The sequence below is a fragment of the Schistocerca americana genome, chromosome 4, assembly GCF_021461395.2.
Source record: "Schistocerca americana isolate TAMUIC-IGC-003095 chromosome 4, iqSchAmer2.1, whole genome shotgun sequence".
NCBI lineage: Eukaryota > Metazoa > Arthropoda > Insecta > Orthoptera > Acrididae > Schistocerca > Schistocerca americana.
The window spans coordinates 358,720,894-358,748,864 of NC_060122.1; the positions used below are offsets into that span (position 1 = coordinate 358,720,894).

General features: G+C 42.0%; 1 protein-coding gene across 1 annotated transcript in view; it reads left to right on the top strand.

Annotated features, from left to right (window-relative positions):
* LOC124612809 (RNA polymerase-associated protein CTR9 homolog) overlaps positions 1–27,971 on the top strand; it is a 105,460-nt gene that overhangs the window by 32,368 nt on the left and 45,121 nt on the right. Inside the window, exons 7-10 of the mRNA XM_047141230.1 lie at positions 11,102–11,221; positions 11,412–11,722; positions 25,261–25,469; positions 25,549–25,730. Of these exons, the coding sequence (XP_046997186.1) occupies positions 11,102–11,221; positions 11,412–11,722; positions 25,261–25,469; positions 25,549–25,730 (822 nt within the window). The remainder of the gene's footprint in view (positions 1–11,101; positions 11,222–11,411; positions 11,723–25,260; positions 25,470–25,548; positions 25,731–27,971) is intronic.

Consider the following 27,971-nt stretch of genomic DNA (forward strand, 5'->3'; position numbering starts at 1 on the left):
GACAGACAGATAGAGGGAGAATGCCAATGCCTCTATAGATCCCATGGAGCAGGATCCTCCAGCCTGTGCACCATGTAGCTGTGAGTCATCAAAGGCTGTCACTCGGCAGCCCCTTCATTTTTCTCTTCTCTCCTCTCCTTTCCTCATCATGACTCTCCTCCAATAGAATGTTCGTGGTCTTAGAGCCAGCAAGGAGAAATTGCTCTTGGAATCACAGCGTCCACTGTTTCTCTGTCTCTAGGAAACAAAATTGCATCCTCATGGCCACTTCGAGCTCTTATATTTCTTTCCTGTCCGATTCGACCTCCCCCACTCTCCCTCCCCCCCTCCTTGAGGATGACATTCCATCCCATGGGGAAACATTCCATCCCATGGGGGAGTCATGCTGCTCATCCGGGATGACATTCATAGTCTACCCATCTCTCTTACTACCTGACTTCAAGCTGTTGCAGTCCACATTTTCCTACCTCACTTCACCTTATCCCTCTGTACCTTTTATATCCCTCCATCATTCGGTGTCACTGGGGTAGACTTCCTCCAGCTTATTGGGCAATTCCCGCACCCCTTTCTGCTGCTTGGTGACTTTAATGTGCACCATCCCTTTTGGTACTCTCACAGAACCTGTCAGAGAGATGCCCTCTTGGATGATCTTCACAGTCAACTGGACCTCATCTGCCTTAACACTAGTGCACCCACGTTCCTTTCAGACACGATGCACATCTATTTCCATTTGGACCTCTCCTTTTGTACTGCCCAGCTTGTCCATCACCTCAAGTGGGCTGTTCTCTCTGACCACATACTCTAGTGACCATTTCCCTACCCCACCTCCGTGCACAACCAAATGAGTGTAAGGCCGACCGGAGGCTTTATTCATCCCTGGCAACCTTTGACAAACATTCCCCTAGTTGTGATGACAAGGTAGAATATCTTACAAATGTTCCATTCCTCACATTTCTTTTTTACTGCACTGTGTCCCGGTCCGTTGGTGGTCCGAGACACGCCGCAACGCAATTCGCGCAAGGAGACGTGCTCTCCGCATTTTTAACTGTTGTCCTACGATGGCAAACTGCATTCGTTACAAACAGTTGTGCATGCACTTTCATCGCATTCTTCGAGATAGCAAAAAAAGCTACCTGGCTTTCATTTACTAGTCCTTTTATCAGTTACACTCCCTCTTCTGTTGTGTGGGCACACATTCAGTGGCTCTTTGGGACCAATTTCCGGCCTGACCTTAGCAGATGATGTCATAGTGGACCCTGTTGCTATCTCAACGCTTTGGGCTGCTTTTCTGCAGAGATTTTGAGCTCCACCCACTATCACCCTGCCTACCTCCATCAGAAACAAGTGGAGGAGGCCCGAGTGATACCCTTCTCTTCTCAGAATTGTGAGTGTTACAATACCACTAGATCATGCTCTCACTTCATCTCGGTTCTCCACCTAAGCGCCTGATTATGTTCATATTCAGATGTTGCAGAACCTTACTCTTGCGGAAAAGGACTTTGTCCTTCATACATACAATGGCTTCTGGGCAGAGGGCATGTTTCACAGATGCTGGCTTTTGAAGCCTCTGTCATACCCATACCTAAACTCAGAAAGGACAAACACTTTCCATCTAGTTATCACCCATTTCTCTCACAAGCTGTATTTGCAAGGTGATGGAACATACAATTCATGCCTGGCTGGTATGGTGGCTCGAGTCTCGCAATTTACTAACCTCTGCCCACTGTGGATTTAGAGCGCACCGTTGTGCAGTTGATCATCTCGTTGCTTTGTCAACCCATGTCATGAATGATTTTCTGCGGGAATTCCAGACTGTAGCCGTGTTTTCTGATTTGCAGAAAGTGTGTGACACCTGCTGTAGGACTGGTATCCTCTGTACTCTCTACACATGGGGCTTCCTTGGCCACATGCACCGTTTTCCTTCAGGAATTTATAAAGACCGATTTTTCAAGGCACATGTGTGCTCTGCCTTCAGGAAAATAGTGTGCCGCAGGGTTCCAGCCTGAGCGTCATGCTCTTTACTAAAGCCATTAACCCTCTTACGGCCTCTCTATCACCACGCATTCTGGCTCCCTTTTCATTGACAATTTGGCAGTCTATTACAATTGTTCACGGACTTGTCTCCTTGAGCAGCATCTTCAGCATTGTCTCGATTGTATTTATTCATGGAGCATCATCAATGGTTTTCGCTTTTCCACTGACAAAACCAATTGTATGAATTTCTGGTGGCGCATTTTGTTTCTTCCACTGTTTTTTACTTCTTGGGCCTATTGCTCTTCCATTCATTGAGACTATGAAATTCCTGAAGCTCATGCTCAATAGGAAATTTTCTCGGTCCTCCCACGTGTCTTACTTGGCCACCCACTACACGCGGTCCCTCAATGTCCTACATGTCCTCAGCTGTAATTCCGGGGAACAGATCTGACCACCCTCCTCTGTTTGTACCAGCCCCTTTTCCATTCAAAACAAGACTATGGGTGTCTAGTTTATGCATCTGCACATCCATCCCTCTTACACAATCTCAATACTAGCCACCATCATGGCATCTGTTTGGCCACTGGCACCTTTTACACTAGCCCGGTTGATTGTCTGTATGCAGAAAATGTTGAACTACCACTGTCATACCGCCGTAACTCCCTCCTTAGCAGATACGCATCCCATTTGTCAGCCACTATCCCTCCTTCTTCGATGATGCCTTTGATCACCTGTATGGGGCATATCTCTCTTCTCTGCTACCTCCTGGAGTTTGCTTTCAGCTATTGCTCTGGCAGCTTAACTTCATGCTACCTGCCACTTTTCCAGTGGGTGTGAACTCTTCACTACCTTGGTTTCGTGTGGCGGCCCGTGTTCATGTTGACCGAGGGAGGTGGCGCAGTAGTTAGACACTGGACTCGCATTCGGGAGGACAACGGTTCAATCCCACATCCGGCCATCCTGATTTAGGTTGTCCGTGATTTCCCTAAATCACTCCAGGCAAATGCCGGGATGGTTCCTCTGAAAGGGCAAGGCCGACTTCATTCCCCATCCTTCCCTAATCCGATGAGACTAGTGACCTCACTGTCTGGTCTCCTTCCCCAAACAACCCAACCCAACCCGTGTCATGTTGGCCTTCATTTGCTTCATAAGGATGCTATTCCAATCTCGCTTATTGCCTTCAGTTTCACGACCTTCACTTGGAACTTATTGGTAGTACCTTTGTGTACACTGATGGCTTCTCAGACTGACCATGGTGTCGGGTGTGCCTTCATCATCGGCACTGACGTTTTTCGGTATTGGCTTCATGAACACTACTCAGTATGTAAGGCAGAGCTCTTTACTCTGTATCAGGCAACACAGGCTTTTCAATTGTGTCATCTGCTCCAACTCTCTCTGTGCCCTTCAGAGCTTCTGTGAGCTGTACACTGTCCATCCTTTAGCGGAACGGGTCCAAGAGAGCTGTCACGTACTCATTCTTGACGGAGCCACTGTGATGCTTATGTGGATCCCTGGTCACTTTGGTCTCATGGGAAACAAGGCTGCTGAGCTGCTGCCAAGGCTGCAGTCCTAGTACCTCAGCCTGCTAGTTCATTCATTCCCTCCGATGATCTCAGTTTTGCTATCTGTCAGCAGGTGGTGTCACTTTGGCATCACCATTAGTCCTCGCTTCCTGGGAAAAAGCTCTGGGGAATTAAACCTCTCCCAGCAGCTTGGACGACCTCCTCTCACTGCGAGGAGATTATTTTTGCTAGGTTGCATATTGGGCACTGTCTTTGTAGCCCACATCATTTGTTAAGTGGTGATCCCCCACCACTTTGTACTTCTTGTCCTCAACCTTTGACGGTTTACCATTTCCTGACAGAATGCCCTGTTTTTAACCACTTATGTTCTCATTTAGGTTTGCCATCTGAGTTATCAGCTGTTTTAGCAAACAGTGCATGGGCTTTTTACTTTTCATGGACAATATGATGGACATTTAATCTTTAGCTCAGGACCTCCATTTTTTTATGGTGTATTTTATGGACCTCTCTCTAACTCCCTGCTTTTAGCTGTCTTTCCTTCCATCAATTGGGCCCCCCAGGGGTCCACAACTCTTTTGTGGATACGTGCGTGGCGAGCACGGGGCCCCGAGCTATTGCAGCCTTCTTTCTCTCCAGGGCTGCATTTTCTTCCCCTTCCCCTCCTTTCCCCTCCTCGCTCCTTTCCCCTCGCCCTATCCTCTCCCTCTCTTGGTGTCCTTGCTTATGTTGGCCCCCGCTATCCTCCTGGTTCTGTTGGTTCTACAATTTGGCTTTGTTGCGTAATCACGTCCTCCTTTTGGCATTCCCTGGTCCCCCTCTGGAGTTTGACCTCCATTCCTAAATTTCTCCTCCATAGTGTGAGCCGTTTGGGGAAGAGCACCTTACCTAGTGTCTCCGACGTGTGCCCTCCTAGTACATTCCACCCTTTTTTTTTTTTTTTTTTTTTTTCACATCATTGTCTGATGCTAGGGTGCATAGCCAGCACGGTAGCCAGCCCATGTGGTTGGGTCGCTATGTACCCTTTTGGTTGAGCCCCCTGAACACACAGGGATCACACTTCTGATACCTGAGCTGTGACCTCCTCATGCATGCCTTGGAGTGGTTGCTCGTCATCCTGGAGCATCGGAACTCCCGGCAATGGCCGCCATTTCTGACAGCCCTTGCTGTGGCTGGGTGGCGCCCATGAGGAGAGCCCCTGATCGGAGTAGGTGGTATCAGGGCGGACGCTATGCAAATGGAACGCATACGGGTCCAGATCTCTGGCCATTCTTCTGCGGCCGTCTCTCTGCGTGGAACTGTTTTTCTCGAGTGGTGCTTCTCTTGCCCCTTCAGCCTTCCCTTCCATGGCTACCCCCTGGGAAGAGGGTCAGGCCCGTCGGCTAGGGGCGAAACCTTTCACCGGTTATCTAGTTTGCACCAGATCTGATGGGGATACTTTCACCAATACCAAACCTTTATTCTTTGTGGAACACATTGAAGACAAGTTTGGCGAAGTGGACTCCCTGAGCAAGATGCGGTCGGGGGTTCGTTGCTGATCAAAACTGCTTCAGCTGCCCAATCTGTGGCCCTTCATGCCTGTACCCATCTTGGCACAATTCTTGTGTCCATTACCCCCCACCAGTCTCTAAATATGGTTCAAGGTGTGATTTTTCACAGGGACCACATCCTTCAAACTGATGAGGAACTTCGGGACAATCTCAGACGGTGGGGTGTTCACTTTGTTTGGCGTGTTCAGAAGGGTCCTAAGGACAATCGCATTGATACTGGTGCCTTTATCCTGGCCTTTGAAGGGGATACCCTCCCTGAGAAAGTTAAGATCATGGTCTATCGATGTGATGTGAAGCTGTACATCCCACCTCCTATGAGGTGTTTTAAGTGCTTGCGTTTTGGACACGTCTTCCCGCTGTTCACAGGCCCCTCTCTGTTGTGACTGTGGATGTCCACTCCATGAGGGGAGTCCCTGTGTTCCCCATCCTGTGTGTGTAAATTGTCATGGCAGTCATTCTCCACGTTCACCAGATTGCCCAGTATATAAGAAGGGAAAGAAGATACAGGAGTATAAGTCCCTTGATTGTTCAACCTACACAGAGGCCCGTAATAAGTATACACGTCTTCACCCTGTGTCCATGACATCTAGTTACACTTTGGTTACATCTTCACCCCTTCCTTACCCCAATCCCAGACCTCTCTCCTCCCCCCCCCCCCCCCTCCCCTGCGGCTCCCACACCTTCTCCTCTGGGCACTGCTCCCCCTCCCCAGCCGGAGAAGTGTCCCACTCCTTCGGCGTCTGCCGGTCAAGGGCGCCTCTCCCAGGATGCCCCTTCCCGGCACCTTCCAGGCCAAAGGTCTGCTGCCACGCGACGACCGCGAGAGCCGCGGTCTGTCGGCCCTCAGGTCGCCCGGTCTCTCTCTGTTCCCGATCTTGCTGCAGCTGGCTCCTTTATGCCCCACAGCCCTCCTGATCTCAGCCTGAGAAGAAGAAGAAACATAAGTCCCGGGACAAAGAGCCTCTGGTGTCACCAGAGGTCCCATCCCCAGCTTCACAACCGGATTCTGACCTGTTGTTCATGGATGTCGCCCCCTCCTTGTCCGTGACGGGTGAGGACCCGGCGGTATGACTGGCTGTAGCGTGTTCAGCCCCCATTTAAATCATCGTTCTGTGGTTCTCCAATGGAATTGTAATGGATACTATCGTCACCTTCCGGAACTGAAATCCCTTCTTTCGTCTTACTCTGCAGCTTGTGTGGTTCTACAGGAATCTCATTTTACTGATGCTCACTCACCGACCCTCCGTGGGTTCCGTGGGTTCTGTCGAAATCGGGTCGGACCCCTGCGGGCTTCTGGTGGCGTTTGTACGTTGGTCCGTACAGACATTGCTAGCACGTGGATTGCTCTTCAAACTACATTGGAAGCGGTTGCTGTTAGGGTCCACCTGGCTGAGGTCCCGGTTTGCAATCTTTACCTCCCTCCTGACAGGACTCTTACACCTGCTGCCTTAACTGCCCTTCTTCAGCAACTTCCTCCTCCCTTCCTCCTCCTTGGGGATTTTAATGCTCATCACCCCTTGTGGGGCAGTGCCTTTCCATCTAGACGAGGTCTTCTCATAGACCAGTTTATTGCAGACCACGACTTGTGCCTTCTTAATGATGGCTCCCCTACTTATTTCAGTGCCGGTTATGGTATCTTTTCTGCCATTGATCTTTCTCTTTCTTCTCCCTCTCTCCTCCCTTCATTACACTGGTCGGCACATAACTACCTTTGAGCTAGTGACCATTTCCCGTTGATTCTCTCTCTCCCTTCCCGCTCCCCGATGGACAGGTTACCTCGTTGGTCTTTCCAACGTGCCGATTGGCCTCTATACACTGCGCAGGTCGTGTTTTCTCCTTCTTTGTCAGGTTGTATTGATGACGTCTTACGTGATGCGCCTGACGCGATTGTTTGCGCTGCTAGCCTGGCTGTCCCGCACTCATCTGGACCATTTCGTCGCCGGCAAGTCCCATGGTGGAGTACGGCCATTGCCATCCGTGATCGCCGTCGAGCTTTGGAACATTTTAAGAGGCACCCATCCGTAGCCAGCCTTACTACCTTCAAACCCCTCCACGCTAAAGCCCGTTATTTAATCAAACAGAGCAAGCGGATATGTTGGGAACGATTTGTTTCTTCCCTCGGTTCTACTGTCCCTCTGTCATGGGTATGGGCTACACTTTGCTCTCTCCAAGGTTGCCATCGGCAGTTCACCCTCCCAGGCCTTCACCTCCCAGATGGCCTTTGTACGGACCCATTAGTTCTTGCAGAACATCTTGCGACCCATTTTGCAGTGGCATTAGCATCAGCCTCCGATCCAGCTGCTTTCCTTCACCAGAAACAGCGGGCTGAAGCTTCCACCTTATGTTTTACCCCTTGTGAGTCAGAATCTTACAATGAACCTTTTACTGAATGGGAATTTCTTTCTGCTCTATCTTCTTCTCATGATACAGCACCTGGCCCAGATTCCATTCATAACCAACTGCTTCAACATCTCAGTGCTCCACAACGGCAACATCTTCTTCGGGTGTTTAACCGTATCTGCCTCCAGGGTGGCTTCCCTTCTCAGTGGAGGGATAGCATCGTGGTTCCTGTCCTTAAGCCTGGTAAGAACCCCCTATCTGTTGACAGCTATCGGCCAATTAGTCTGACCGAAGTTGTTTGTAAATTACTTGAACGAATGGTAGCCTGTCGGCTCAATTGGGTCCTCGAATCTCGGGATCTATTGTCCCCTTACCAGTGTGTCTTCCGAGAGTGACGGTCTCCAATCGATCATTTACTTCGCTTGGAATCCGCAGTTCGGCAGGCTTTTTCCGAGCGCCGCCATTTGGTTGCAGTGTTTTTTGACCTTCGCAAGGCCTATGACACAGCCTGGCGCCATCACATCTTGCTTACCCTTCATCAGTGGGGTCTTCGGGGCCCACTCCTGATTTTTATCCGCCAGTTCCTGTTCCATCGGTCATTCAGAGTTCAAGTTGGTACTGTTTTTAGTTCTCCACGGACCCAGGAGATGGGTATCCCACAGGGCTCTGTCTTGAGTGTCCTTCTTTTCTTCATTGCTATCGATGGACTTGTGGTCTCTGTCAGTCCTTTGGTCGCCCCTGCCCTGTATGTGGATGATTTCTGCATTTGGGTTAGTTCCTCTTCAATGGCATCTGCAGAGCGGCAGCTCCAGGGAGCTATACGGCGTGCCTCTGCATGGGCACTCTCCCACGGGTTTCAGTTCTCTCTAAAATCGCAGGTGGTCCACTTCTGTCACCGTACTACTATCCACCCTGATCCAGAGCTCTATATCGATGCACGACGATTGCCTGTGGTCCCACAGTTTCGTTACCTGGGTCTTCTTTTTGGGTCTTCTTTTCGACAACAAGCTCACTTGGCTGCCCCATATCAGACATCTGAAGGTAGGATGTTTCCGTAAATTCAATGTCCTTCACTTCCTTGCCCACTCCTCTTGGGGTGCGGACCATTCCCTCCTTCTCCGTCTTTATCGTGCTCTAGTTCTGTCTTGCTTGGACTATGGCTGTTAAGTTTATGGTTCAGCTGCTCCTTCCACACTGCACGTGCTGGATCTAGTCCACCATCGTGGTATCCGTTTGGCCACCGGTGCCTTCCCTACTAGCCCTGTTGATAGTCTCCTGGTTGAAGCTGGGATCTCCCCCCCCCCCCCCCCCCCCCTTTCTGTTCGGCAGTCCCAGCTTCTGGTGTCTTATGCACTTGCTATCCGTTCCTCTCCCACTCATCCTTCCTATTCTATCCTGTTCCCAGACCATGGACGTCGCCCACCCGATTCCCACCCTCGGGCAGGTTTACCGGTTGGGCTCCGCCTTGCGTCTCTTTGCCGTGATTTTCAGCTTCCTTCTTTGTCCTGTCTTCCTCGCTCCCTCCCCTCCACCCCCCCTTGGTTAGTTCCTTGGCCTCGAATTCGGATGGATCTCCGCCGAGGTCGGAAAGATTCCATCCCCCGATGGTGTTCTGTTCCTTTTTCCGCCAAATTTTATGAGAATTTCGGGATGCTGTTGTTTTTTACACTGATGGCTCTAAATCTGCTGATCATGTGGGGTATGCCTTCACGTCCTCTGTTGGAACGGAAAATCATCTGCTGCCACCTACATGTGGGGTGTTTACTGCGGAATTGATGGCAGTTTCCCAGGCCCTTACCTTTATTAAACAGTCCCAACACAACCGCGTTTTGTTATGTACGGACTCAATGAGTGGCCTTCTTGCTATTGACCGCTGTTTTTCGCGCCATCCCTTGGTCTCTGCCATCAATGACCATCTCGCTGTTACTCACCGTGCTGCTTGTTCCATTGACTTCCTTTGGGTCCCTGGCCATGTGGGTATCCTGGGTAATGAGCTCACTGATTGTTTGGCTGGGGGAGCAGTCACTTACCCCCCGTTTTCTGTAACACCTCCTGCAGCGGATTTACGGCTTCACATCAAATCCCACTTTGCACAGTCATGGGCCAACTCTTGGGAGGCTACTCCCCTGTCTAATAAACTTCGTGCGTTTAAGGTGACACCAGGCCCGTGGCGTTCTTCCTTTCGCCTCTCTCGAAAGGACATGACCACACTGTGTTGTCTCCGCATTGGCCATACCAGGCTGACCCATGGTTTTCTTTTGCAGGATGAGCCACCCACACTTAGTGGTTGTGGAGCCTTCCGGTCAGCAGCCCACATTTTGGTTGAATGCCCCCTTCTTTTGGCTCTGCGTGCTAAGTACAGACTCCTCCACACTTTACCTTTGATGTTGGCTGATGATTCCCGGATGGTCTCTCTGGTTCTCGATTTCCTCTGGGAAAGTGGTTTTTATTCTCAGTTTTAAGGTTTTTAATCTCTCTCTGGTGTTGGGGCAGGGCGGTGGGTGTTTGGGTGTCTCCCACTGTAAGCTGTGTTTGGAGATTTCCGACTCACCTCCCTGCCCGAGATCCTCTTTTCTTCCCCTTTTACTCTGTTTTAACCCTTTTTTTTAAGGATTGGTTAGTCTCCTTTTCCCATACGTACTTCTACATTCTAGCGGTTGCACCTTTTAAGTCACAGGTGATCTTGCCTATGCTGCTTCAGCATAGTGTTGGGTTCGTTCTCTTGCTGACTTCCCTCATTTTGCTTTTACCGTTGACAACATGACTGCCCTTTTACATTTTTAGCCGTTTCCCTTTTATTGTTCTGACTTTCCTGAGATGTCACACTGGTGGAATGGACCACATTTGCAACAAGGGACTGATGACCTTGCTGTTTGGTCCCTTAAACCCCACACAACCAACCAACCAACCAACCATCAATTGGGCTTAATGTGTAGTCATTTCTACCTCCTTTTTTGTCTTTGTGTTCTATGGTTCTGGCATGTGTGGGTATGACCCTAATTGTTTTTGCACCCAAAAAGAAAAGAGAGCACACTGTCCAACAAAGCTGGTAATCCTGCTTATAGCGAATATCCAATATTTTGCAGAATCTTATTGGTGCCAAAGGTGCGTGAGAAAGGTTTAAATTTTTCCCATTTTACGAAGTCAGAAATGCAAACTTTTTTATTTTCATACCTCTACTACTGTGGCAAATCATTCAAAGAAGTGTTAAATACAGTGCAGTTTGATACTCGGTTATTTCTGTGGTCACTCTTCTGTCTGCATTGTTTTTACACTAAGAATACATTAACAATATTAGTGCTATCGTTTTTGCATATACTTCTTTATATTCATGTGTTGCACAACACAATTTTGATTTCATTATCGTTCATTCTCGCTGGTCTCTATGTAACTGTGCTGTATGCTGCTTGTTAAATGAATGTACAAGAGCAAAATCATTTGATTATATGATAACAGCCACAAAAAGACATAGTTATTTGTTACAGAAAGCAGTAGTTATGGTGTGGTACTTTTGCTTTAATGATAGTATTTTAACTTCCTAACTTGTAATTCAGGAAATAGGTGGCATAAAATATAATGTATGTAATGGCAAAAAAGACACGAGAAGCACAAGACTAGAGAAATGTGTTAACTTTGTGGTGGAAACATTTAAAGCTTTTCTTTAATGTTGATAATTTACGATTATGTGTGTTATGTTCTTTTGATTGTTTTTGGCAGGGAGATTATGACCAAGCCTTCCAGTACTACTATCAGGCAACCCAGTTTGCTCCACCTTCCTTTGTTCTTCCACACTTCGGCCTTGGACAGATGTATATCTACAGGGAGGACAATGAAAATGTAAGTTGGATCAGCAGACAGAAAAAAATATGCTGAAAGGAAGCTGACTTGTCACATAAAAACTAGAACTTGACACTGAATTATATGTAACTTGTGCATTCATATTATTGTAAATATTTTGAAGTTAAGACTGTCAGTATGAAGAAAGTCTTAGTGTTTGCAAAACTGAATATAAATACTTTTCTTACAGGCAGCTCAGTGTTTTGAGAAAGTGCTTAAAGCCCAACCTGGAAATTATGAGACAATGAAGATTTTGGGTTCACTGTATGCAAATTCAACAAGTCAGTCAAAACGTGATATTGCCAAGAGTCACCTTCGAAAAGTAACAGAACAGTTCCCAGATGACATTGAAGCTTGGATTGAACTTGCACAGATCTTGGAACAGTCTGATTTGCAGGCATCTCTCAATGCTTATGGAACAGCAACCAAAATACTTAAAGACAAAGTACAAGCAGAGATACCACCAGAAATTTTGAACAATGTTGGAGCTTTGCACTACAGGTATAATACTTAATTGTTGATTACAATATTTGATTTGCAAACAACAGAACAGGACTCTGCTGTGGAGTAAGTGCACTAATGAATGACAGCTTGACCTTGTGTTGGCTGTGGTGCAATACGGGCCACGTGTCAAGGTCCACCTCCTAGCTTTAAGTCTGAAATTAGCTCCCTGTAATTTTACAATGTTCGTGATGTGCTTGTGCCTGTGCCTGCTTGCTAGGTTACGAAATACCAGTAGCCCCTGATAATTTAAAGAATCAACTCCCTTGTATAAAACTGCTTCAAATTACTGACTACTTTATAAATGCATTAACGTGTTAATTATTTGACATTTAGCACATAAGCGAGAAAAAAGTTTAGAAAAGGTTTGAAATTATGTGTCAAGTTTTTCGCAAATCAATAAGTACTCTCATTTTCATATACTAGATGAATGTGGTGTAGGTATTGATGGGCGGTTGAGTTATGCTGCCTCAAGAAATACACAGTTTCTAACTGTAATACTTCTCTTACTATGTGCAACCTTTAACAGAAGAGTATACCTCATAATTAGTAGATTGACATTTTCAATTTTTTAAAATTTGGTCAATAATTACCATATATGAAATATCGAAAATCAAATTTTTGCTTGATGTTAGCTGAGCAACTTACAACTAGCACCAAAAGCCATGAACTGGGTTAGCTGTTCAGTAAATATAGGTGGTATAATTTAGATGGTTTAGTCACAATCTGTGACTTTCTGTGAAAAATTCAGATGATTCCACATTTAAAGCACGGAACTGATTTCTCAAGAGAGCTGATCTCAACTCAGTTTCATCCATCTTAACATTTTTTTAGTTCCCTAGTCACTGCAGACAATTGCAGGGATGGTTCCTTCTGATGAGCCACGACAGATTCTGAGCTATATCATTGTCTGATGGAACTAATACTCCAGTCTTATGATTACCATATCAACAAGCTACTAAGCTGTAACCTGCCTCCCAATATTGCTTTATGTATTAAACTTGGACACTATAGCAAGCTTGCCATAAAGAACTTGCTTGACATTAAAACTGTGTGCCAGGCTGGGACCTGAGCACAGACCTTTGCTTCAATGAGTAACACTTAACAATCCAGGCATGCTTAATGGTCTGACCCATTTTCTTTGTATCATAACTTCTCTCAGAGTTGTCAGATTGAATCTGAGGATAGGCAATGACTCAGAAGGTGAAACTTCATCCCTGAAAGTTATTGGCACTACTCCCCTCAACCCTTTATGCAGAACGTTTTTCAGGGCTTTAAAAATCAGAAACAGCTGATAAGGGATTGTTTTGCATCTGGTTTATTGTTACTGCCCTCACAGATGTGAGGATATGAGATAATTGTAACCTTTCCCTTGCACCTCTCTCCCTCCGCCCCTGTCCCTCCTATTTGTCCCAGTATATTGAACTCCATTGTCAACTTTAATAATGGGTAACAAAGCTCATTTTTTCCTCTATTGTTGTAGTTATGGACATCACTATTATTCTTAAATTGTGATTATTTATGACAAATTTCACTAGGCAATGTATGTATTGTTATGGGGCAGCAAAAATGCCGAACTCCTTTAGTAGGTGCCTACGTGATGACCATGGGTGAACACAAGGCATTATTCTTACTGCTTGCTATTGTGCAATCAATACCTTCTTTCTAAGTGGTGAGTTAAACCAGAAAATAATTCCATAAGACATTATTGAGTGGAAATATGCTAAATATTGATAGAGGTTGATTTGTTTGTTTCTAAGACTAGCAAAAGTAGCTGAACTTAGTTTTATGATCAGCTCAGTAGTATCCTTCTTCCAGTTTAACTTTTCATCAGTATGTACACCCAAAAATTTAGACATTTCTGCCCTGTTCACTGACTCCTCTTTGTATGCTATGTAAATTATTGATATATCTCTTTGTTGTAAATGAGTGGATGTAGTGTATTTTCTCAAAATAAGGGAAAGTCAGTTTTCAGAGAACCACTAAATAATGCTTTGAAAAACATTGTTACAAAGTATTCTGTGTTTTCTCTTTGATGAGATTCATTAAAACCAGCCCTGCTTTTCTGGGGGATGCATACCCCTAAACTTTTTTGTCGACAAAATAATTTTTTTACGATGTTGAGAACTTGAAAGAGTGCCAAAGATTTATTTCACGGTCGTAAATTTTTTATTTCATTTTTCTGTGTTGGTAATTGCAATATGAACGATACCAGTGCAGTTTTTGTTGGGAAAAGCGATGTCATTGACTGTTTCAAGCATTTCGAAGCTGTGGCAATCGTTCTCGACAACTGATTCACTGGCAGCCAGTTCAACAAACATGTAGTGCCCTCACCCGCTAATAGTGAGTGATGGTAGTGCTAAATGGATATGCGTACGCTCAAATGCCGAGCTACCGATAGATGTCTCTACGGTACCGCTACATGATGATGATGTTGATGACATCATGGCTAAAAGCAGAGGGGTGATATCCCATGATTCAGTTATTAGTAATTTTCACTGCATTATAACCAATGTCAGATTACCCTCAAACTTTTTTTTAGAAAAAAAGCACTGATTAAAACACTAGTATCATCTGTAAAAGTACCAATTCTGCTTAATGCATGTTAAATGAGAGGTCATTCACATATATAAGGAATAGGAATGGATCCAAATTTAACTTTCCTTTGTGATTCTTCCCCAGTCACTAAAATTTCTCTCCTTTCAGTATTGCTAGACTTATTGAGCACAACTTTTTGTATTCTCTTTTTTAAAGTATGAGGTTTGGCTTTTTAGAGTTTTTATAATTCTATAAATTTAAGTGAAGCATGTTGGTGCTGCCTCTAGCTGCTTAGTTATGTGAAATGACATTGCTAATATATTCTCTTGCTTCTTACACTAAACTATTGAATCCTGTTTTTGCTGCTACATTTAGAAAGTTGTTCAAAAAGTGCTTGCAACTTAAGAATTATCAGTAAGAACATTGCTATTTAGTTTGTTGTGGTATTTTGTACACGGATTGATTTTCCTGTCTCCTGTTTCACAGTATCCCATATAGTTTTAATCTTACTATCTGCATTTTATTTTCTAGCAGGATATGCATATTTCCGGACATTTTAATGACTTATTTTAAAATATTCCAGTACTTTTTAAAGAATGCAAGTAACAATGGACCTAGACTTATTCTGGTCTCCATATAAATTCCCTCTCCCTCTTACGTGAAATTTTAATTGCTTTAATTATCCCGGGCTTACTTTTTTTCTTAATGGACTTTCTGGGTGACTTTTTAGGAAAGCTATTTTCGGATGTAGACATAAATTTATACACACACACACACACACACTCATCCATTACCCACCGCTTTGATCTTACTGTTAAAACATTGTACCCTGCTCACTGCTGTGTGTGAACATTCCACAGAGCTGTAATGTAGCAGTGGCTCTGCTGAGCTGAATACACCACCTCCCATCTGATCACCACCATCAGGCTTGTCCAGTACTTGAATGGGTGACCGTCTGGGTATGCCACATGGTGTTGACAATTTTTTTCTTTGTCTTTATGGGAGAGGGGACAGGGCGGGTAGCGGCATGAAGTGCCTGATCATTCATGTCTGTGCCAATGTCCTGGCTTAAATTCCAAAAGTTTCTGCAGTGTGTCATGAAGTGAGGGCTTGCGACACTGTGGGTGATGATCCATCCTGCAGATGAGGTTAGGTTAGTGTCCACATGATCCATGTTTATGTTTCGTGAGTTTGCTGTTTTCTCTTGGTTTACAGCTCTCACGTCAAATGAAAACAAAACAGCTTTCTGTGACTGGGAGCTATCAAGTGAATTGAAATACATTCAGATAATTATGGAAGACTAAAATATGTTATAAGTTTCAGTTTTCTTATTTTATTTTATTTCCACATTATTGGCAATCCAGCATTAATCATCGTGCAGAACAATGAAGTTATTTTTGTTGGTTTGTGACAGAAATTTGGCTTTTATTAATCTTTTCCTCAGAGGCAGCCAGTTTATTTGAAGCAAAGTGTTTCATCCCACACTGTTAGCTACTTTCAACTGTCTGCTGAATTTCAAGTGCACATTTTCATCTTCTGACATATACGGCATAATGCCACAATAAAGAACGACACTTGAGGTAATACAGCACTTCTATCCAAGAAAACTGGCGTTCTGAAAACCATGCTGAAAAGTTTAATACCAGGTAGGGGCTTACTTCAGCATGAATCTGGACAGATGAATGTGCGCTTCACGCCAAATTATGCATTTTAATGAGGTTTACAGAATTCCAAAGCTCTTAGAATATTCTTATGTCCTGTGCCTTTTATGACATAATGTAAGATCTGTTAATGCTATATTTCAAATGTATGTAAGTGTTCACTTGAAAATGATGAACCAACCAAATGTAGTCAGTAGTATTGAATTTGTTTCAATTATTTTGACAGCTTTAAGAGAATTTTACAAATTGCCTTTCATGAAACACAATATTTTATGATCACAAGACATGTTTCAGCACTTGTCTGGTAAGTCCTCTAGGCTTGACGTTACTTCTTAATTTGTGTTGCTTACGTCTAAATTTACAGAACACCATTCTTCGGTAAATTATAGACTGTCAGCACACGATGCTTTATCATCGTAACTCCCACAGGGCTTTGTATTTTCTCCTGGAGTAGAATATAAAGTGCTAGACCAAGGATGTGTTCCAGAAGAACAGCTATAGGACCGCCAAATTCGACGCGCCTTCAAGCAGAAGACCACACCACAGCCAACACCTGATGATGATCCACCGAAAGCGACAGCCTACATACCATACACGGGCAACGTATCTGGAAACATAGGCAGGATTCTAGGACATCATAACATCAAATGCGTCTACCGCCTGCCGCCAAAGATAAATTCCCTTGTAGGGACAGTGAAGGACGATTTAGGACTCCGGAAATCTGGAGTTTATTTCATACCATGCGAGTGTGGGAAAGCATATGTGGGGCAAAACATTCGCATGATCGAGGAAAGGTGTACTGAACACAAACGGCACACCGATCTCCAACAGCCTACAAAATCTGCAATTGCAGAACATTGCCTCCAGACAAATCATCGTATGAAATACGAGAACACAGAAGTCCTGCACAACACATCCCGCTTTTGGGGCTGTGTATACAAGGAAGCAATTGAAATCCGGCTGCATGAGAACCATATTAACAAGGACAATGGATTTCAGCTCCTGCACAACACATCCCGCTTTTGGGGCTGTGTATACAAGGAAGCAATTGAAATCCGGCTGCATGAGAACCATATTAACAAGGACAATGGATTTCAGCTCAGCCAAGCGTGGAATCCAGCAATAAAAGTTTTGCAGGAGCAGCGGAAACAGAGCACCCCACCCGCCGAAGGCGGCATGCGTACTGATGCCCATCAGTCATCTCGTCAGCGCAAGCTACCCCCACCACTGCGGCCTGCACGTCCCTCGGTCCATATGCGGAGTCAGTGGAGGGGAGAGGCGACAGATATATATACCACACCACCCGCCGGCCTAGGACGTCAGTCAACAGGAGTAACCTGATGATGATGGCACTTTACGCTGCTGAAAATTCGTTCTACAACAACCAGTCAACCCGGCTGCATGCCTGAGAGACCTTCAAGCATGTAGGATGGGTGTTGATACCATAGGTGAGGATTGCTTTCTTCCATTAACAAACGTAGTTGCTTGGTCAATTCAATATTACCAGAACTATTTGATCCAGCAAATGTTGGACTACCTTTTATTGATCACCTTCTCACTCTCTGTATTGGACATTGCAAAGCCTAAGTACTAGGATGCCAGGAAATGAGTAGAAGGGGAAAACAGTACCCAAAGAGCTATTGGGTCTCTAATCACATTGCATTCATTGACACATTGTTCTTATTTCAGCATACTACCCACGCACTTTTTCAGCAGTCCCTTGAATAGGGGACAGGTAAATTATGTTTGTGGCATATTACACGTGCTGACTGAGCACATAGAGCACTGTACCCAATTAAATTACACTGCAGATGCCTCAGAACTCTCCGCCAGTCTCTAGACAATTACCATAAGAAATACTTACATTAATTTCAGATCTCTCTGATGTAACCTTTACTTTCATATTGAGAGCTATAGTGCTTGTTCTGAACAGTCTCATACTACGTAACCTTCTGTTATCTTTCCACCCAGCCTCCAAGGACTTGCTGCTGTTGTCAGTGTTGCGTCGCTGGTTGCCCAGCAGGATATGATGCCCTCTGATGTTCCACAACATGATGTAGCATGGCAGAAGCAAAGGCCCACTGGTGCTGGGAGAACCAGTGGAAATGGCTTCTGGCACCCGGGTCACCCACACTAGTTCTTCTGACACCCTCTTCACAGCCTTGAAATAATTTCTAATTATTAACACATTTAGTCTGTGATGAAAACCACAATGATTTGCCTTGTTTTGTTACATTTTTACTTAGGTTTTCTTCATCCTGATTGTATCTGTATTGCTGGCAAAGAAAAGAAAAATAAAGTTGTGTGACATGAGTGGCTGGTATTATCACAACAATTAACAATAGTCAGCATCAGATTTGGTTGATCCAGTCTAGCTTGAAAACTAGAATTTATCAGGTAAATCCTGAGGGATTGACAATAGGACAAGTGAGCTTCCAGTAAAACTGAGCTCATATATGAATAGGTAAACTGTTCTCAGTTGCATTTTTATGAGTGATGGGATGCAAATAACAACAAAATATATTATTGTCATCACAAATAAGAAAATTAGTAATGGCATCTAGCCAATTTATGCAGCATATCCATGCTTGCATGGTAATCTGAGGTCAGTCATTTCTGTTCTGTACTGACATTATGTGGTACGACCATGTATACACTAGGAAGCAACTATCACATACCTGTAATGTGTGACACTTGCTCTCTAATGACAGTGCAAATTGCTGTGCAGATCAGCTACCTGTGCATCTAGCTGCATAGGACTTGTTTAGTGGCAGTTTCTTGTCTCCTGCTTACCACAGAGGGTCTGCTTTCCAGTTATTGTATATGCTACCAGAAGAATTAGTGGGACTGGTGTGTCCAAACTTTTCTGCACAATGCAGGTCATTCTGATTATTTGAAGAAGACACTCAATACGGCAAAGGATAACTAAAGAAATAAACTAATCAGATGGATTTTATTTTATTTTATTATTTTTTTTTTAATTGTGCCTACATCAATTGTAGTACAGCTATAGTTCGCTTAAACTTTTACTGCAAGTATAAATCGAATATGATTTCTGTAGTTCTAAAAGGAAGAGCCTCACATTGCAGGTTCATTTGCAGTCATGTGTTTGTCATCTATTGCTCCAGAAAGGGAGTAGTACTGGTACTACCAACAGGAGAAAATCCCATATTGGGACTGTGACAAGTGACAAGTGTAAGTATGCTGGCTGTCTGTGTCCCACCATACACCCAAGGCCTCCACTGTCTTATTATGTTATGGTGCCCAACCTGCCTGTCCCACATCACACCACCCTGCATTTCAGTATACATGCAACCTGTGGGCATCACTGTGCCAAAGTCATAAATTTGTTACATTTGCTTTTGTGACATTGAATAGTACACTTCTTTCAAACTGATTTAATAATGGACATTGTATTTTCTCCTACTGTCACAGCAGCTCATTAGAGTTTTTTTTCCATAGCAGAGAACATGAAAAATTAATCTGGCTATTCTAACATGTTTTAAAACAGCCATTTGTGCTATTTTATGATTTTGGTATAAATGTAAAAGATACATAGGACAATCTGCGAAGTACAGAAAAGTGAGAGATAATTGAGCCCCTTAAAGCTAGAGTAGTGTAACTCAACATTTTGTAATTTTTTAGTGGAGTCCGGATCTTATTCAGCTTTTGCCTTTCTGTTAATGGTGTAATTTGTAAATCACATAGCAACCACAATTTTATGCTGTAAGCAAAGACAGCTCTCTGTTGACATATGAAGTGATGTAGTTGAGAGCGATGAATTGTGTTCAGTGTGATTCACAAGTTATTGTGATAAAAGACAGCATCCTGGAATCAGTTATTAGGGACTATAATGGATCCAGTAGTAAATATTTTCCATCACACTGTCATCCAGTGCTGTTCAGTGTTCTATATTTTCTCATTACCTTATTACTTTACATCAAAATTAACAGTTTCTTGTCCGCAGCTCGGGGTCGTGTGGTAGCGTTCTCGCTTCCCGCGCCCGGGTTCCCGGGTTCGATTCCCAGCGGGGTCAGGGATTTTCTCTGCCTCGTGATGACTGGGTGTTGTGTGATGTCCTTAGGTTAGTTAGGTTTAAGTAGTTCTAAGTTCTAGGGGACTGATGACCATAGATGTTAAGTCCCATAGTGCTCAGAGCCATTTGAACCATTTTGAACAGTTTCTTGTGTATGTGTTAGTTTGCCAGCGTAAAGCACATCTTAGACATAAAATTGTTGATAAATTATACATTGATATGTGCCCAAATGAAACAGAAAATGCCTCCACATTGATCACCAACAGTTGGAAATTAACATTTTTCATGTGACTTTAGCTGGAGGAATTGAAATAGTATGTAAAAATACCTTTAGGATGCCTCAAAATCTCTGATGTTAGAATGACTGGAGCCAAAAAAAGGTAAAACTTACAGAGCCTTCAGGTAAGACAAATGAGACAATTAAGTTCCTGGCAACAAAACTTCAGAAGAAAAAATGGCGGTAGTATGTGAACACATACTACTTCTTCATCATATCAGTAACACTATGCAGTATCCTACAACCCAAACAGAAGATATTTGCTAGAAAATTTGAATGTTTGACTCCTCTATAATTTGTACAAAGACTACTTCAAAAGTCAAGGAAAAGAGCCTGCTGCAGAAGTCATTTACGATAGAAACAGAGTTCAACTTGCATTTCCACGGCTATCCCAAGAACACTTTTGTACAGTGTGATACTTTTGCTAACAAATTCAAGCATTCAGCAGATGAACAACCAAAGATACAGCTTCAACAAGACCACGAATTGCATCTATGTAAAGCTGAAATGCTCGGGAGTCCATTAAAGTGCACACTGAAGAATCAGTTCATTATAGCTCTTGCTATGCCTTTACTTTTGATTTGGAGAAGACACTCTCCTTTCCTAGACTTGCTGTGTCAAGTAGCTTATTACAACTGTAATTTATATGTTTATAGTTTGGATTACAAAGAGCTATCATCAAAATTAGGATTTATATACTGCTGGATCAAAATGACTGGATCTCAAGATTTACTCTTTGGTCAAATACATCGAAACAAGATCACTGCCCACAAAACATGTTGTACTAAATAGTGATACTTTTACAGGACAGAACAAGAATTGGAGAATAGCCTTGACATCAATAAAAAAAAGTTTTAAGTGAAAAGAATAATACTGAAATCAAAGACCAAAAGTTCATGATAGTGACAGTTCCTCTCTCCCCAGTGATGGTGATTTTGTCTTAGCAGAAAACTACAGGAAGTTACAACAGATATTTTATCCCAAAGATTGGTACAATATTATTGCCAAGTCAAAGGGGGACAAACAATGATTTCTTGTCTGTGGAAAAGTGTTGAAAGTCAGTCACCAAGAGAAAAAGTAATGATGAGAAACATCCATGGTCATCGCTAAGGATGCAATGGATTCAGTATCAAAAGAGTGATACGTTCACACTCTTTTTTGAGGAAACTCTTTCACAGGTATGGGATTTCACTAGTGGATCTAGGATTTAAAAAAACTATACATATTTTCTCTAACATAACTCGAGAAAGTCAAAGCCTTGAAAGTCCAGGCTGAAATAATAATGATGTGGAAAGGTAGATTGCTACTTACCACATAGAGCAGGCACTGAGTCACAGGCAGGTACAGTCAAAAATAACGCTAGAAATATTATCAGCATTCAGAAGTAGAGCTCTTACACATTCACACAACTCTCACAGCACCTGGAGACACTGACCATGTATATGTGAGGCTCTCTCTCTCTCTCTCTCTCTCTCGCTCTGTGTGTGTGTGTGTGTGTGTGTGTGTGTGTGTGTGTGTGTGTGTTTCCTATTTCAGAAGGAAGTATTGTTCAAAAACTTAATATTTTAGTAGTGTTCTTTATAATGACTGTCTGTGATTCACCTCTGTGTGGTGAGTAGCAATATATACTTTATTGTTGCTATAGCTCTGGGAACACTGTGCCCAAAGACCTCAGGCTGTTAAAAAAGAGAAGAACAACTTGAAAGAACTTTTCTCTTCATTTCACTTGTTCTTCACCACTACGTTCAGAGTCTTCTTTCATCTGATGATGCTGAAGACATTAAGCCAGTGAATGGAAATGATAGTATTAATGATGAGTAACAAAGATTATGTAAGTGCAGTATTGTTGACTGCCACGTATGTTTTCATAGCAAAAACATGTTACCTGTTTGTATCACAAGAGGTGTAACTTCATTTTGGCCCTTATGTCACAATTATAATTGGAAAAAAAGTATTGAAATTGTTAATTTGGGATAGAAAAAACTATTCCAGTAACATACAGGGTGTACATAAAGTCCGGCAACACTTTCAGTTATTCATCGCACAAGAACAAAACATTGACATATGTCATTTTGAAGGGAAACCCTGAAAGTTGTTGTTGTTGTTGTTGTTGTTGTTTTTCCATGTATACTGCCGCAACATAGTATGGTAATTTGCCGATAGTCAGTCCTGGTCGCAAATATGGCGAGTTCAGGTGCGGAGCGAGCTTTCTGTGTGTTGCAGTTCATGAACTGGCCTCCCCGATGGGGACACATTGAAGATTTGATGTATGTCCCATCTCTACCACGCGATGTAGCAGAGCTCCAGGAGAGAATATGGGAAACAACTGCCACAGTCGATGATGCCATGCTAGGATGGGTATGGCAAGAATTCGATTACTGTATTGATGTCTGCTGGGTCACTCATGGTTCGCATATCAAATCTTTGTAAAAAAACTTTCAGAGTTTCTCTTCTAAATGCAATATGTATGACATCTGTACAATGTTTAGTTCTTGTGCAATAAATAATTGAAAGTGTTCCTGGACTGTATGTACACCCTGTATATGATTAAAAAAAACTAATACAAAAATACTGTTGAATCCTAGTAAATATCTCAAAACAAGAATAGTGTGTGTTACACCACGTGGTCTCTAAAGGTCTGATTTGCTATTTAAACTTGCACCATGTAAAGTATTTAATTTGTAGTATTGGCTACTTGAGCTGAAAGGCTGATATTATTGTTCATTTTGCAAGTGGCAGAAATGATGGATTGAATGCATTAACTGCAGCAGGGACAAAATGTAATTCATTTTAGTAATATTGGATCTCCAGAAAGTTCAAGGGAGTTTTGTGGGCATGTTAACAACATTGCAAGGCCATGCAAAATGAGCTGTATGAAGTGATATGTCTCTGTTTAGTGTGTCTTTGAAAAAGAATTTCGTTGACTCTTAATTTCCAAAACTGTATCTACATCATTTTAAACCAGCTCACATTGTGATATAAATGACTGCTTTAGTGTAAGAATGTCTGCAGTTAGTTTATCTTTGAAAGGGGAAGGGAATGGAAGGGGATTTGTGGCAGCACCTTGCTGACTTCTGTTGTTAACTGTTTCAAATCCAGGATCACAGCAATACAAACGATTTTATATTATATGTAAACATATTAAGCTGATTTTGGAGTTGTCTGTATTTTCAATTTCGGTGCTTTACTAACGATATACTTTCTGGTAGTTTGTGCGAACATGAGGGGAAACTGACAGTTTTCACTAATGTAATAGTAGCACTAATCCCCCCCCCCCCCCCCTCCGCACACACACACACACACACACACACACACACACACACACACACACACACACACACTCTCTGATCGTCCATTTTTGCAATAACAGGGAATTTATTATGATAATCTTAAATATCCCTCTTTTTACAAGTCATTTAAATGTTAAAAATATTTTTAATCAGCCCATTTTCTACAATACCAAATCCTTCAGTATACCTCTCTGAATGACTGAGATCTTTTCTTAAGCGTATCTCCCATGAGAAAGATAATTTCTAACCACTTTGGAAGGAGGAAGGGTAGCTGTCATCAGCACCTAAATTCCAAGTAGAGTTCACTGGCCAATATTATCTTCTTATCTAGACTGTGCTAGTGCAAATAAAATACAAAATCCAAGATCGTTCTTTCTTTAAATAGTTAATATGAAATAGAAATTTGAAACACATTTAGTTGGTACTGCAGCATTTTAAAAGTTTACAGTTGGCTCGAAACAGCTGGATTTTCATTGTTTATTTGTTTTTCTGTGTTAAGCCTTAATTCACTTGGCATTCTGTTTCCTACCGCACAAGAATTTTTGAACTGTCTCTCAAAGATCAAATCTAGCAGTATGTTTCTCTAACCCCCCCCAAATCACCACCACCACCATTGACCACAGACCACTTGAAATAACCAACCCTGCAAATGTCTTATTGTTGGTTGCTTTATCACCTCTTTGTTCATTGTTGCCATATGTTGGGTTTTTTTTTTTAAATGGAGGAAAATGTCAATGATACAACTCAAGAAATAGACAAAAAATATGGTGATTTGCGATAGCCAATGATTACAGTTCTGCAAGCAAAAGGCTCATTCAGAGGAAGAACTTCAGTACAACGGTGGTGGAGTCCTTTCTGTTTCGCCAATAAAATACTTGAAAGGTTAGTTAAAATAAAGTATGTTCCGAGTGGTGGTAAAGTAAAACGTAGAGCCCAGCACTGAATGTCAGTTTAGCACATTTTCTTTTTGTACCTGTAGAGTGCAATTTTTATGTGCAAGTTTAAACCCTGGAATTTACTGTATATGAAAATTTACTAGCTACAGAGATACTATAATTTTTCAGGGTGTAAACTTCAGTTCTCTAACAGTTTATGTGTTCAATTTAAATAACTGCACAAAAATACCTGATTTTGTATGATAAAAAGTAAAATAGAGCGGGCTTTATTTAGTGCAGTAAAATCAACAGGAAGCATTTAAATAACACTTACACAATTGTAAAAATAAATGTTATGTAACATGCATTAAATTTTCTGATGATATTCCTTCAATTTCGGTTTAAGCGTAGAGTTCCTCGAGTTCACACTTTATAGTACGTATTACAGAATAGTCACTTTGTGACTTATGGGTTAAATGTGTTTGAGATATGTGGTATGTCATTGTATGGAAATGCATGCCCTGTGTGAAACGGATTTTCTAAGGTATAAATCTGAAATAGGAATAAAGATATTTGATACCAGTTCCAGTACATTGTTGTGTTTTATGTATTGTTATGCATAAAGAAAACTGAATATGAACAGTAAAGGAATATTTGTTTGTGTTATTTGTAGTTATCATGTTTTCTACATGGCTGATGTAATAAAAGTTTAACTCCTCGCATTTAATTTGCTGTTTTGAAAATGTTGCAGGTTTGTGTGTGTGTGTGTGTGTGTGTGTGTGTGTGTGTGTGTGTGTTTTGTAGTAGTAGTAGTAGTAATACTAATAGTGAAAAATATTATCTAATCTCTCTTTCTTCCAGATTAGGGAATTTGGAAGAAGCAAAACAGAACTTGGAAGAATCATTAAATAGATCTAAAATTGAAGCAGAGCAAGATCCAAAATATTACAATGCAATAGCAGTAACAACAACCTACAATTTAGCAAGGTTATATGAGTCGCTGTGTCAATTTGATCGAGCAGAAAAACTTTATAAGGACATCTTGAAGGAGCATCCAAATTATGTAGACTGTATGTGGAAAATTATTGTAGTTGTTTTTACGGGTCTCACTGGCCAATGTACAAATTTTGTAACCAATTCCCATCTCAGGTTATTTACGTCTTGGCTGCATGGCAAGAGACAAGGGTCAGATATACGAGTCTTCAGATTGGTTCAAAGAAGCACTGAGAATTAACAACGAGCATCCTGATGCGTGGTCATTAATGGGAAATTTGCATTTAGCAAAAATGGAGTGGGGTCCTGGCCAGAAGAAATTTGAAAGAGTTCTTAAAGTGAGTGGATGAGTATTGATTACTGATAAAATTACAAAACAGATGACATGTAGCAGTAGAATTCTCACTTATCAAGGTATTTAAATTCTGGCTTTCGCCACTGTTAGTGGTACAAGTGGTAGCTGCATAGTCTGAATTTAAATCCTTAATAATTGTAAAGCAAACGTGGACACTGTGGTCACAAAAATGAAAAATTCTTACTCTTTTAATGGACATGCAAAAATCAATATTGGTTTTATCTGTTCTAACAGTTAAGCTTACAGATTTCCCCTTTTGAACACTGTGAAGTTATAGTATCTCGTGGCTCTTCAGTTAAACGCCATTGCAACATTTGCTCTGTGGAGGCAATTAGCATTTATTTGAGATATGAATGAGGAAACTCGAGAGCAAACAGAAGCAGTGCTGTGGCCCAAGTGCCAATATTCAGAGGCCTATGTGGCTCGCTGCTGCATTTTGTATCCTCTTTAGCTTCTGTGCTTTCCAGTGGATCACGATGCGAATAACATATTGATTCCCAGTTTAATGTGAATCATACTTGTGTCCTTACCCAGCATAGTAAACATTACCTCAAATGATGTAGCTTGCGTTTTGAGCTTGCCAATACTTGTCAATATGTAGCCCATTGACTGCTAAAGATAGAGGCAGTATCATTTCATAACAATGACCATAGATTTTGTATTATTGGTTTCCAAGAGAAGGTTGTTTTGTTAATTGTTTATCAGTTTAATAAGAGTGGTCAAATGTATGTGGTATAGGCTCATTGCTAGGTATAATGGCTAGTAATTTTTCAGATAAACATTAATCATAAAAAAAATTCTGTACAATCTCCAGTAAAAGAGTAGTGATATTTTTTTTTTAATTCAATTTTTGTGACTATGCAATAGTGATGCTTCATGCCAACATTGTTCTTGTTCACCATTGTCATTTTTATAGTGTAACAAATAGTTTCCCATGTTATTAGCTTTAAATTACTTCCCTAATGATAAAATATAAATTTGGCCCCCAGAAATTCATAAACTAAATTAGAAGTATACCTGACAAGCTTTTCCGTTTGTAGATTACCTGAAAATTATATTTTTGTATTTATAAATATCTGTTAACATTTTAAGAAGTAATGATCATTTAAATAAGCCTCCCATCATTCACTTCATATTAACTGCTGTTTTTCAACATTAATCAATATAACCACATGATTGTTAAGCAGATAGCAGTAGATGAGTAGTATTCTTACAGAAACTAGAACACTTTCCTCAGTAACTATTTTTTTCCTGCCACATATATAATACACTATTTTTCTGGTCCTATTAAGTGCAAGTAGTTTATAACAAGTGCCTCTGACAAATCGATGGAAGCTGTTCATCATAGGTGCATCTCTGTGGTAATGTGTATTTTGAGCCATTTCTCACTTCTGAGTCCTTCTTCTTTGTCTTCTTTTTCTTTTTCCTCTTCTTCCTATTCCTCTCTCTCTTCCCCTTCTTCTTCTAGACAATATCTGAGGAACACATTGTGTTAATCTATAAATGTATGGATTTCTGGTTAACTGCCCCATCTTCTTCTGCAAAATGTTTGTAAAAGATGTTTCAGAAAGACGTGGTAGCATAAACTAATTCAGATAAGACATTCTGTATGACTGTTGTCCAATTGTTATTGGTAACAGACATGTAGCTGTTAGAATGTAACTCAAATAATGCTTACTCAAGATCTAAAGCAAACCGAAAGCTCAATGTTGATTTTCATAAATTCCACCTAGACTTCATAGCACTTTTGAATTTTCTTGTCTTATATGTCTTGGTGAGGTCATCTTGGCATTATTTTATAATGGCAACACTATTTTTAATAGGTGAAATCAATTTGTCTCTTGCATTTACTTTTTGTATGGAGATTTCGCCTTTCAACCACCTCCACAGGCAAAAATCTAAAGGGGCTTGGTCAGAAGACTGTGATGGTCCAGAATTGTGGCCTTCTCACCCAGTTCATCTTCCCGGGAAAAATAGGTTTAGATGATGTCATCTGACAACTAGAATGTACAGTGGCCCCATAACACTGGAAGAACATACCTATTCTTGTAGCCAAGGGAACATCTAATAATGCTGGAAGCTAGTTTTCAAGATGGACCAGTGTAAGACAATGCTGTTAACACAACAGGCGTCTGCCATACCACACTACACATTTGCAGCAAAGTGTTCTTGAAACACTTTCTCCTCAAAAGCATGTAGGTTTTCATCAGACTACCAATGTTAG